This window comes from Microtus ochrogaster, unplaced genomic scaffold (assembly GCF_000317375.1).
Source record: "Microtus ochrogaster isolate Prairie Vole_2 unplaced genomic scaffold, MicOch1.0 UNK5, whole genome shotgun sequence".
Lineage (NCBI taxonomy): Eukaryota > Metazoa > Chordata > Mammalia > Rodentia > Cricetidae > Microtus > Microtus ochrogaster.
The window spans coordinates 1,441,024-1,453,982 of record NW_004949103.1 but is presented as its reverse complement, the minus strand read 5'-3'; the positions used below and the strand labels follow the sequence as shown (position 1 = coordinate 1,453,982).

Sequence of the window (12,959 nt, the reverse complement as noted above, 5' to 3'; positions counted from 1 at the left end):
GACAGCTCCTGGATTCCAACCAGGATCACAATCCTGCCACCACCTGTGGGACCCCAGCAACCTGGCATTGGTGGTGTTGCTGCTGTCCAATGCTCTAGTGCCGCTCTGCTAGGTCCACGGTGCAGAGCTTCAGGAGTGCTGCCTTTGAGCCATTTGCTGCATTGGACATTCCCTCCACTATACTGGACGGGCTGTGTTCATTGGCTGTCCCTCGTGCCAGAGCACTGGCATTCTGGACACTTGGCTGGCATGCAGTGCTGTGCAGAGCACTGGGAAGCTGACTGTGGACTTCTCACTGAGCTCATAGGTATCTATTGCTGGACTATCCATGGGACCCACCACACCTTGAGTGACGTGAAGCAGAACATGACCTGTGGTGACACAAATCAGGTGGCAATAAGCACAGCAGCAAGAGTGACAAGGCACAGGGCTCAGCTCCAACTGCATGCACAGCAAACAGGACGAGAGTAAGTGAGTGGGGTACTACAAAGGGCAGAGACTGTCCCCATGCTCCTATACCCAAGTGCCCCCCCCTTGCTGCCTGGCGACTATTGTATAAGGGCTTTCTGCACCCCTCCCGGGGTTTTGTTTGGTAACTTTCCTGATAAAAACACTCTTGAGGCCCACATCCACATCAGAATCATTGGTCAGGGAGTGTCACACCCCACCTGTATGCTCCTACTAGCTGCTATGCCCATCACTTCAAGTCAGAGAAGACCGCTGGTGCCATTGTCATTGCTGAATGCCCATGATGGCCAAGCAAGGCTGGGGAATGTGGCTACACTGGAATACCAGCGGCAGTGTTCTCTTGGGACCCCGTGGATCGCTCTCCCTGCTCCAGGCTTTGAGTTTTGTGTAGCCAAGCTCTAACTGCCCTCCTGCCTACTCAGCTCAATCCTGGCAGTGCAGCTTTGAGACCTCTGTTGTGGCTGCCCAGTCGGGTGCAGGGCTTCTGGCAGATGGCGAGGATGCAGTCTCTTCCCCATTGGGAAAGTATAACCCTGTCTGTGAGTTGCCCATGAAGAATCACCTAGTGGAGGATTGGGCTGTCTCTGCTGATGAGCCAAGGCTGGGTTATAGAGGAGATCCTATTCCCAGGACAGCTGGGGTTGGAAGAGCGCTGGTAGCTCAGTGGAGATTATTTCATCAAGTCTGAAGGGCTGTGGACTCTAGGCTGCCTGGGTTCCTATGTATGACTACGGATGAAGAAGAAGCCCCCACTGAGGGCTGCACAGCTTTGTATGAATGAGAATCAAACCTGCTGGCGGAAGAGGATCACAGGAGACCCATAGTTCCCATGGCATTTAGCCTGCATACTGCCAGTCAGATTCAGAGATGAGAGGCCAAGTCAGGAGTCTTCAAAAAGAAGGCCAGAGGTGGGGTTTCAGGAGGCTGGTGGGCAGACCCAAGTGTCCTTGTTGGGCAAGGCTGAGCCCAGGTGGACCCAAGTGCTGCCTTGCACGGCTCTGACCAGAACAGCTGTGGAGATGGTTCACGCTCCCTGAGGGTGGGTCTGTTCCATAGAGGGACTCTATCCTCTCAGCCAAGTCTAAGTGGCTTGGACCACAGCCTCCAGCTGTCCCGGGCATAGAGGATGCCCATGAAGGCATCTGACTCCTAAAATTCATCTGGGCCAAATACTTCAGCTAGGAACAGAACTAAGTGCTACCTTGGTGTCTCAAGGGGCTGTCCCCAAGCTTGTGACATGTGCACACAACTGGACAGAGAGGCAGTGGGGCAGTGACCAGTGGCTAGCGGGCAGATATGCATATAGATACAGCAGTAACAGCTTCTGACCTGAGCCAAATGGTGAGGCCCAGAAAGACTGAGCATATGGGACACAGGTCATCTTTTTATTTTTTTTATTTTTCACTTGGGTGCTGGTAGTCCTGGGAGTCCACCCAGGAAGCTGTGAGTGGAGAAGGCAAGGATTAAGGGACTAGGTGTGTAGAAAAATGCTACCGTTATCCCAGATATAACCCGGAGTTTGGTCACCAGTGGGCCACTTCCCCACTTCATGACATTGCCTTCAGTTTATACAGTCCTCCAGGAGGGTCCAGTGAGCTAGGTCCTTGATGGGCCCTGCAAGTGATGGAATCAAAGTCCAGGGAACCTGTCTGGACCACAGCCCCACACAGGATCGGAGCCGTGCCAGCGCCCAGGCAGGGGGTGCCATAGTACCTTTGCTCCACAGCTTCCTTGGGAGAGAATCTACACAGGGGATTGGCACGTGAGGCATAACCGACCTCATTTTGCTGTCTCTGACCAAGGCCTGGCTCACTTCCAGGTGGGGTCAGCTCTGGGCCAGGACCCATCTCCGCTCCTGGTGCAAGCTCCGTCTACCCACAGACCAAGGTTCTTAGGCCTAATCAGCAGGGATTTGATGATCCGGCTCCCCAGAGCCTCCCACAGCAGGGCAAGTCCCTTTCTGGAGGAGGCGGGGCTCCTGGAGGGGTTAGGGGCAAGTTGGCTTTTATCTGTCTTTCCTCCTCCTCCCCAGCATCCCTTCTCCAGTGTCTGGCACTGCCGGTTGTAACCCGACTCCTGCGCCGGCTCCTCGCCCCCCACCCCCAGTCACTTGGCCCAGCAGCGCCACCCGCGCGCCCTGAGTGCCACATCACTGCACCCTCCAGCGCATCTGCTCGCCCACCATGCCTACACCGCCGCTGCTCCTGGCTGCCCTGGCTACACTGGCCGCTGCCGCACACCCCAGCTGCTCGCCTGGACCCCATCCCTCCGGTAAGGTCGCAATTGCTTCTCTGGGTAGATTTTAGACAACCTTCCTCAACCCACCTGGGATCTTTTCTCTCCCAGTGGGTTGTGGAGCTACTACCTAGATAGAATGTCCTAAGGGTGCTGCTACCTTGTGACCCTTAGGAGGTAGAGAGAACTTTGCTGGGTCACTGGGCTTTCTCGGCAGCTGAACCAGAGACCCCAGGACGACAGCACAGCCCAGACGGACACAGCACCCGCCAGTGCAGAGCAGGCACCTGGACTGGTGGGATCTGTAAATGGGTCGGAGTAAGCAGGTGCCAGGACTGGAGGACAAGGCAGTCTGAGTCCCTTGTCCTTCCAGGAATGGGGAGGTGCTGGCTATAGAAAACTCCTGACCCTTCCTTCCAAACTCCTGGCTGCAACGTGTATAACTTGCCTTTGGAAGTGGCCCAGAGAAGGGTGGAGTGTTTCTGCAGGGATAGAACAGGGATAAGGGAGGGATCAGGGATCTTAACTGAGGGTCCCGAGGATGAGTCTGGAGTCCTGAACTCCATTATGGTACCACTGCCTCTCCAGAAGCTGGGATCCAGTTTCCCTCTTACTTGGGTGGGGGTGCATCTAGTTCACATTCTTGGGGTCTTAATCAATAGCAACCACCTGAGTCTAGCTGGACCTCCCCTCCACCTTCAGAGCCCATGGTATCAGATGTAGGATTTTAAGAGCTAGAATTTGCAGTCACCCGAGAGCCCGCCTGCTCTGGCCAGGTGGATGCTGGGAACACAATGTTCCTTTTCTTTGCTCTCAGCCTGGGGTTTTCTCTCCACCCCTGGCCTCCTCTGGCCCTCGGTCCATCCTGCAGAATGGACGGTGCAGGCCAATTGGTCAAGTGTGTGCGTGGGCAAGTCTGTGTGGACCTGTGTGCAGTCTGTGGCTGTCTAGCACTGCTAAAACTTGCAAAAGAGGATTCTTCTCTGAACTCCTGATGTCTCAGAAAATGCAGAGTCAAAAGCTTGTTTGGAACCTGTGCTACAGGAAGCCTTTCCTGGTCTGCCCCATGCCAGGAGCACTACCCCCCAGCCCCCAGACCTAGGTTGCTTTGCAGACACCTGATTCCTCACTCAGGTGAGCTGTGTCCCTAGCTTGACTGAGCAACACCACAACACATCAGGAGTATTTTAGCGGGAGGGAGTAACTTCTTTGGGCCCAGTCTCATTCCCTAGGGGCACACATGGAAGTTTAGTAGACTTTCAGATCTTGGATGCTTCTGAATCAGTCTGATGGTTTCAGTCCAGGGTTCATATCTAAGGATGGTCACAACTTCGTTCTCCACCTCCATCCCATCCCCTTGTCCCAGGGGCATACACTTCTCTGCCTGGTCTTTACCTTGGCAGAGGGCTCTAGTTCTTCGCTGAGCCTAAGTTTGGGATCTTACTGTGACACCTTTACTGGGCTGCGTGACTGGGGGCAGCTGCCCTGATCTACCCCAGGGCATTCTGACTTCTCTGTTAGAGGGGTCAGTTGAAGAGAGAAAGTGGGTCTGAGGGCAGCTTCCATCCCTGCCTTGGTGAAATGCTGCCACCTTGTGATTGATGTAGGTCAGCCATGCGGACTTCAAAGAGGGAAAGAAATGGGTGAGACTGATTTTAAATAATACAAATTTAATCCAATAATCTGGAAAACTACTTCAATATCTCTTCATTGACATAAAAGATGAATAAAGTATGTTCTGGTTTTCTTCCTATTGTTGTGATAAACATCATGACTTGGGGTTTGTTTGGCTCACACCTTCTGAGGAAAGTCAGGACAGGAACTCAAGGCAGACTAGGATCTGGAGGCAGGGGCGGCTGCAGAGACCACAGAGGAGTACTGCTTACTGGCTTGCTCCCCATGGCTTGCTTAGCTTGTTTTTTATACATCCTAGGTCCACCTGCACAACAGTAAAGGGAGATTGTCCAGGCTCTCACTGCGTGCGCGGGTGAGCCCAGAGGCAGGCAGGCCAGGGGCTGGACCCTTCTTTGTTCTCTACTGCACTGGCTCATGTTCAAGGTTCTTGACAGCATGTTTACTGCGAGGGGGGAGTATGTCCTGGGGTGCCAGGGGCTTCTTGTGGCTTGGGTACACACCCAGATCCACACCCTAGGAGTCTGTAAGTCCGTCCCCGTCGTTTAAGAGTAGGAAATCGAGCATAATGTGCTCTCCTGTCATCCCAGCATGTGTGAGGAGAGCAGGGGGGTTAAGAGTTCAAGATCATTCACAGCAACATGAAGAGAGTCCAAGGCTACCTGGGCGACATGAGTCCCTGCCTCAAACCACCAAGAGCAACCCCCAAACTCAAAGATGGTAAAATCCTAGGCAACCCTGTGAGTACCAGGCAGAGGAATGGTGTCTCAAATGCTGCCTGTCTCATGACAGCCTGGGAACAGGACCAGAATTGAGGCATCCTTGGGCTGGAGAGATGGCTCAGTGGTTAAGATCATTGCCTGCTCTTCCAAAGGTCCTGAGTTCAATTCCCGGCAACCACATGGTGGCTCACAACCATCTGTAATAAGGTCTGGTGCCCTCTTCTGGCCTGCAGACATACACACAGACAGAATATTGTATACATAACAAATAAATAAATATTTTTTTAAAAAGAATTGAGGCATCCTGACACTGAGCAAGAGGGTTCTAGTCACCACAGTGGGACTGAGCCCCTGGCTGCTTTCTCTGTGGGTGGCAGGCACAGGCTGCTCATTCCCATGGTCACCTGCTACATGACTCTAGATCTTGTGAGGAACCTAAGAGTGCTGTGCCCCTGTCAGGCTCCTGGCTGCCATGTTCCACCTGAACAGGACAAAATACAGTCGTTTGAAGTACGATTAATAAAAACTCAGAGAAATTGGGGTTCAGCCTTTAGGTCAGAAAAGCAAAACAGCCAGCCACTGGCTCTTACCTCTGCCTCAGTCCAAAAAGGCGATCCTGCCTCCAGGAATGTCAGAATGAAACTGAGTCTGAGAGCTGTCTCCTCCCATTTTATAATCCTCTCTAGAGCTGGGATTAAAGGTGTGCACCACTGGGATTAAAAACATGTGCCGCCCAGTTTCTATGGTAACTAGTGTGGCTACCGGGGTTAAAGGTGTGTGTTACCACTGCCTGGTCTGTAGACTGACCAGTGATGCTGTTTTACTGTCTGCTCTTCAGGCAGGCTTCATTAGAATACAAATGAAACGCACCACAGTCATAGCTGCTATGCTGACAGAGTCCCTCTCCCATACACGCACGCTTGCTCCTGAGACTCCTCTTTTGACCATGGTCATTCTACCACGTTCCTGGCCTTTTCCCAGCACAAGCCATCAAAGTCCTTTCTGGCCCTGTCTCAGGGCCAGTCCAATTTAAACCCGGTACAGTCAGTACAGTTTCCTCCTTGGCACTTTCATGTGCACGGGGTGTCCAACAGGACCATGGATGGACATAACTGCTGGTGTTCAAGAGTTTTTTTTTTTTTTGGCCCTTTCTGGATTTTATTAGGGAGTTTTTAGGAGGCCCTTGAGGCCCCACAATTACAAAAATAGTTTTGTGGGTTTTTTTCCCCAAAAAGGAGTCCCCAACTCACACAGCTCTGAGACTCCCACATTTCCAGTGTCCTTGGGACTGGGGTGTCTGTTTGGATGACTCTTAGAATAATGTTCAGTCTGAGTGTGGTGGGACATGGGCACAGTCTGAGGCTGATGGCTCAGGACACTGTGGAAGCTGGTGCATGGCTGGCTACGGGGATGTGGCCACAGGGACCTCTAGGTTGGTTCCAGGCTGGGCCAGAGCAATGACAATGCATCCACTTTCTTAGACAAGTTGTACGGTTTGTCAGACTCAGGCTCCTGACCCGAGAGTCAGGTGCCCGTGCTGCTTTAAGTTCAGACATCAACAGTGCAGACCAGTGGAATGAAGGAGACAGTGGATGGAACAGGGCTGGTGCCCAGTGAGTATTTGGCAAGGGCTGTGAGGGAGAGATGTGTGCCTGTGTCTGCTGCTCACTCAGGGTTGTCTCTCTTCCCAGGTAACTGTCAGAGGCTGGCCTCCACACACAGTGGTAGGTACCACCCCACCCATGCTTTGTTTTGTAGGAACTCTATAGTCCCCTGACCTCCATGATGTCAAATAAGAGATGCTGACGTCCAATGTGGGTAGCATAGCAAGCTCAGCAGATCCAACTAAATTAGACCAAACGAAAGGATAGCCTGCCCTTCCTGCCCAGCTCTTCCCTGGGGTATGCTAGGAGCCCCTCCAAGGCCAGCCTTGCGTTTGTTTCCTGCTCTAAGATTCATTTTCTTTTCTTTGGGGGTGGGGCTGTTATTCAGGGTGGAACCCAGGGCCTCCTGCATGTTAAACACAGGTTGTTCTGATCCACACCCCAGCACAGAGATGCCACCCTTGACTTCCGGCTGTGCAGGCCCAGGTGGGCTTGTGAACTGGGACCTGTCCTTTCCTAAAACCCCCAGGTCGTGGTTTCATCCTTACTGAGACAAGGAGGGAGAGAGCATCTCACTTAGTGACTTCAAGGCTATGCATTTAAAACGCCCAGGACAGGCTTGAGAACACAGCTGTTTCTCTGCAAGAGGCAGACCTCTCTGATGCCAGCTATGTGCATCCGGTGTATTCTGTGTGGAGAAGATAGGCAAAACCAGGGAGCATTTCCCCCATAGAACAACCAGTGCCATAGCTGAGCTTGGGGGCTCATGCCTGTCACCTTAGCATTTAGGAGGTGAAGGCAGGGGGATTACCATAAATTTGGAGCCAACTTGGGCTACATAGAAGTCCTAGGTCAGCCTGAGCTATGGAGCAAGGGCCGTCTCAAAAATACCAAGAAACTGGGCTGTCGATATGACTCAGTGGGCAGAGGTGCTTGTTGCCAAGACTGATCACCTGCGTTAAATCCCCGGGGTCCTCCCTGGGGTAGAAGGAAGGAACTGACTTCTTTTTTTAATATTTATTTATTTTATTATGCATACAATATTCTGTCTGTGTGTACGTCTGCAGGACAGAAGAGGTCACCAGACCTCATTACAGATGGTTGTGAGCTACCATGTGGTTGCTGGGAATTGAACTCAGGACCTCTGGAAGAGCAGGCAATGCTCTTAACCACTGAGCCATCTCTCCAGCCCCAGGAACTGACTTCTTTAAGTTGTCCTATGACTTCCACGCTCCAGCTGTGGTTGAACTGCCTATAAATAAATGAATTCAAATATCCTGAGGCCAGAAAATAAGACAAAATGAACATATCTAAAATGCTTTGAAAAGAAGGCAGCTGAGCATGAAAACCGTGTCCTTTGCACACCATGACATGGGAAAGAGGCGAGATCTAGGGTCTGCACCACATGATGTCTCTTATGGGAGTGGAGGAGCAGGTGACAGATGGCAGAGGGAGAGGCTTGACATGAGGGTACAACTTTGTGCCCAGCAGCTTCCGGGGCTTCTGGAGAAAGTCAGAAGGCCCTGCCTGGCAAAAGGGGGCTGCAGGAGGAAGGACAGTTGGAGCCATCAATACTGGCCCAGCGCAAAGTGTCCAATATCAGAGGAGCTAGCATTCTTTGGCCTGTACTTACAATGTCCTTGTAAGAGGAGGAACAGAACCAGCCCTGCCACGTGCATTTCTGAGAGGGCCTAACCTTGTCCCTAGAGGACAGGACATTCCATGTGTGCTGTGTTCTCATGGACATCTCTCCTTTGGGGCTGTTTCGAGACTTGTTTCTGCTTCTACCAATCTACTGGCCTCATCAAGCATCCCTGGGCAGGGGAGGTAGCCTGCTCCCCATTGCCACTCTGTCCCACTTGCTGGTAGATGGCAGGGTGTAGTCAGTTCAGAGGCCTCCCTGTGTGCTCCCATAGACCCTGCTTCCTCCACGGTAGCCCTGTCCTTGCCTCTCCCCAAAGACCAAGTGCTCCACTATGGCATACCCTGGCCTTAGGTGGTATCTACTTGGGCATAGGTCATCAGATGACCTAAAACTCTCCTTCTCCAGCCACCTGCGTGGACCTGCATCTCAGGACCTGCATTGATGCTGCCTACAACCAGACATCGTTTCCCACGCCCCTGCAGCACCGGTCGTGGGAGACGGTGGAGTCCAGCCCTGAGTACATGCTGCTGGGTGTGTTGCACTTTCTCCTGGAGGGCCAGTGCAACCCTGACCTGAGGCTGCTGGGGTGCTCTGTGCTGGTCCCCCGATGTGAGGGAGGCCACACCCGAAGGCCCTGCCGGCATGTCTGTGAGGGCCTGCGGGAGACCTGCCAACCGGCTTTTGATGCCATCGACATGGCCTGGCCCTACTTTCTAGACTGTGCCCGATACTTCGCACCAGAAGAGGAAGGTTGCTATGATCCTCTGGAACAGCTCCGGGGTAAGGCAAGGCTTTGGGGTGCTCCAGGCTGTACATTAGCTCTGGGTGTTACTGTGTGGGCAGGCAGATGTCAGGGGTCCACTAGGACCATGTGGCAAACAGATCAATTGAGTCCGGGATGGCACAGACAGAGAAGAACCACATTCTGGTGCTGTCTCTGCTCTCTGTAGAAGGGTACCAATCGGGTCATAGGAATGGTTATCCCGTTGCTAAGGAACCATTTCCCAAAGGCTCCTGCATCAATGGACTCACTTATCAAAAAGGAAAGTGTCCCAGTCAGGCCTATGAAGGAGCCTCCCTGCAAAGAGGCCTCTGCCCAGCAGACAGATGGGGGGGCATAGGCTTGGTAGACAGAGTGCCTAGCTACAGCTTCCTCCAGAAAACTGCATTGCGTTGGTCATGCCTCTGACGTGGGTTGGGAAGGGAACTCCTTAGCAGACCTGCTGGCCAAGGCTGGGCCTGAAAGATGACAGGCTCTGTGAGTCCAAGTGCCTCTTCAAGCGGACTCTTTGGGATGGCAGGACGTGTGATGGCGGAGAGAAGGACTTGGCTTTTTTCAGGACCGGCCTGTAGCAGAGGAATGGGCCTTGCTGAGTGGTAGTGAGTAGCTCATCTCAGGATGTGTGTGGAGGTCCCAGAGGGCTGCTTGGCACAGCGCTTCAGTGAGCACAGCTCTGCCACTTTGTACACAGTGGTTAGAAAGAGCAACCACCAGGGACCAGCACCCACCATGCAACCCTGGCCCATGGAGCTTTCTGTGGGATGGACACAAGTACCTCCATACAGTCCAAGGCAGTAGCCACTAGCTGTGATTTAATATTATTTTCCTGTCTGAGCTCAACAGCCCCACATGGCCTGTGTTGTGTGTTGGCTGGTGAAGGGCAGCAGCTGGACTGCGTGGGCCCGGGCATCCTGTGGCCTTGTTTTGCAGGCCCTTAGTCTTCTGCTGCATTTGGGAGACAGGGTCAGGGAAGAAGACAGCAAAAGGACTTCCAATGGAGTCACTCTGACCAGCCATTGGTAGATGGGCTGGTTTGTCCATCCTCATCTGCTGAGCGCCTACTGTATACTGAGACAGAGAGGCTTTGGGAAAGATGTGTGAGTGGCTGGTAGGAGGTGCGCCATGCTGAGCTTGGTCTTGGAGCCTGGTATTCCTCTTGGGAAGGACTGGCTGGTTCACGTGCAGGTACAGAAGGTGGTAGAAAGCGCTATGCCGGCAGGCAGGACTGTGCCCACAGTGGGCTCAGGCATGGAGGTGGCAAGCGAGGTTGGGGAGCAGAAAGGAAGCCAACCCATTCTGACTGAGCCTGTTGCCTCAAGAGAGCCCAGGCACTGCCTGCTGGAAAGGCATTATTCTGGGCTTGTCTACCACCAAATTGCTAGTTTCATCTGTTCTTTCTTCTCAGTAATCATTTCAAGCAGAAAGAAAACCACAAACGGGACACAACGGGAATGACATTAACTCTTGGTGGCCCTGGGTGGCCTGCAGTCAACAGGACTAAGGAGGGCCCCAGAGCCACTAGCTGCTGGGATTCTGCTATGGAGAGGGACAGGGAAATGAGGGGGGGCAAATGTGGCAGGGGGTGTGTGTCACACTGTGACCTACCACTGTCCTGGTCCCATCTTCTTCCTTGTGGATTCTCCCCGTCGAAGAAGTGTTTGGAAACAATGTCAGCAGACTGCAGGCTGTGGGAAGCCACTCTGGGTCATGCTGCCTGGACCATGCAAGTATTAACACAGTACAGCCCATGGCTCCAGTACAGTGGGGTGCAGAGCAGTATCAGGGTTAGAGGCAGACGGCAGCCTCTCAGTAATTTCTGTAGGCCAAAGAGTCCTAAATGCACCTTCTCTTGGGAACTACATTTTACAATGGAAAGCTCCCAGCAGACACACACACATCGCTGTCATTACACACTGGGAGTGGAGATCTGTTCCGTATGCATCTCCCGGGCACCATCACGGGCTACCTTGTGGCGGTGCTATCCAGGAGGCCTACGTGTCACCTCCACACCCCAATTGAATGGCAGTGTAATGGGGTTGGGGAGGAGGCTGCTGGGAGAGGCCGGTGAGCCATCTGAGCCGTGAGCAAATATGTAATACACACCCCAGCCCCAATCCCACATCTTTCCTCAGGAGAGCTGGATGCCGAGGAGGCCCCGCCCTCAGGCCTGCCACCTACCTTCATTCGCTTTGCCCACCACTCCTATGCTCAGATGGCCCGGGTCCTGAAGAGGACAGCGGCCCGCTGTTCCCAGGTGGCCAAGACCTACAGCATTGGGCGCAGCTTTGAAGGCAAGGACCTGCTGGTCATCGAGTTCTCAAGCCGCCCAGGCCATCACGAGCTGAGTGAGTGACCATGTGAGGCCCGGGTGTGATTCTGTCCCTGGGAACAGAATGCTGCCGACCCACTTAGCCTTGGGGTACACAAGCCGGGAGTGGCCATTTGGTGTCTCCATCTGCTTACCCACCCACGATCACCTGGACCTGGTGACGCTTTGGGGGCTGTGATTGGTGCATGACCACAGTCCTCAATGACAGTATCAAAAAGGATTTCTTCAAGCTGGGTGTGGTCATGCACACCTTTAATCCCAGCACTTGGGAAGCAGAGGTGGGAGGATCTCTGTGAGTTGGAGGTCAGCCTGGTCTACATAATGAGCTCTAAGACAGCTAGAACTACATAAAAAGACCGTGTGTGTGTGTGTGTGTGTGTGTGTGTGTGTGTGTGTGTGTGTGTGTATAAAGGATTTCTTCAGAAAACTCATGTCATTTGTGAGTTTGGGAGCATGGAAAAGAAGATGAGTTGGTCTCATCCCAGCGGAGATGCTGACCTGAGGAGACTGAGTAATAGCAAGAAAATAAGCCACCCACACAGTAGACATACACAGGGAGAAAGTGTTCCGAGAGGGTGAAAACTGCAGGGACTGGACGGGACGCTGGGTCAAGAGTGAGGTTTACTGGGCAATGGCCGCCAGAGCTTCTCTTGATGGAGAGTGTGCCGCTGTCACCACCACTGCTGCCCCGCAACCTTGTGAGTCCTGGGTCTGCGCAGGTCTGGGTCCTGGTTATTTTCCCTCTGCTCTGTCCACGTGTGAAACATATTGTTAATGGGGTGGACACACGGGTTTTCCATTTCCAAACCACGGTCCAGCAATACTAGGTATGGAGGTCTGTTCTGAGTTGCGGAAAATGCTGGATGGCTCAGGCCCTTTGCAGCTTCCTTGCTGTGGTATAAATTAGGAAATCAAACTTTAGTGGCTCTGAGCTGGAGAAGTTACACCAAGCATCTGGGGCTCTAGAATGTTCTAACAAAGATTTGGCTTGAGCCTCCATCTCCGGTGTGACTAGGCTGTGGTGACCCTACAAATGCCTATAGACAGCACGGAGAGCATCTTTAAGCCCAGGTCCTCCCTTGGCTCCATCGCCCACCCCCGCTGTCCTGTAGCCATGCTTTCCTCGAGTTCCAGAATCTGTGGGCTTAGGATTCTGCTGAGTTGTCCACCTCTACCCAGCTTTCACCTTGTTGGACTGGGCAGTGTAGACATCATAAACTCAAAGACCTTATCTCCCATAGGGGCCAGAAGTCATTAAGTCACTTCCGGTCTCCAAGAGCAAACCTAACCCCCACCCCTACAGACACGGAAAGTTCCTTGTCGTTTATACCTGGTGAAGGGCATGGACTTCCACACCTATAGCTGAATGATGCTGAGCCAAACAGGTGGGATGGGAGATTCTGTTTTCCACGTGAGCTATGTTAGATTCAACTAGTAGGGGTGACTTTCCTACAGCCACACTGAGGAAGGCTGCTGGGTCTAGTCTACTGTTTCCATGACCCTTTCACCCATCCATCCATCCATCCATCCATCCATCCATCCA

At 52.9% G+C, this 12,959-nt stretch overlaps 1 protein-coding gene across 1 annotated transcript in view; it reads left to right on the top strand.

Moving 5' to 3' along the window:
- The first annotated feature begins 2,551 nt into the window (after positions 1-2,551).
- Cpz (carboxypeptidase Z) overlaps positions 2,552-12,959 on the top strand; it is a 21,625-nt gene continuing 11,217 nt past the window's right edge. The window contains exons 1-4 of the mRNA XM_005365922.3: positions 2,552-2,739; positions 6,749-6,781; positions 8,712-9,086; positions 11,220-11,432. Coding sequence (XP_005365979.1) covers positions 2,652-2,739; positions 6,749-6,781; positions 8,712-9,086; positions 11,220-11,432 — 709 coding nt within the window. The 5' untranslated portion in view covers positions 2,552-2,651. The remainder of the gene's footprint in view (positions 2,740-6,748; positions 6,782-8,711; positions 9,087-11,219; positions 11,433-12,959) is intronic.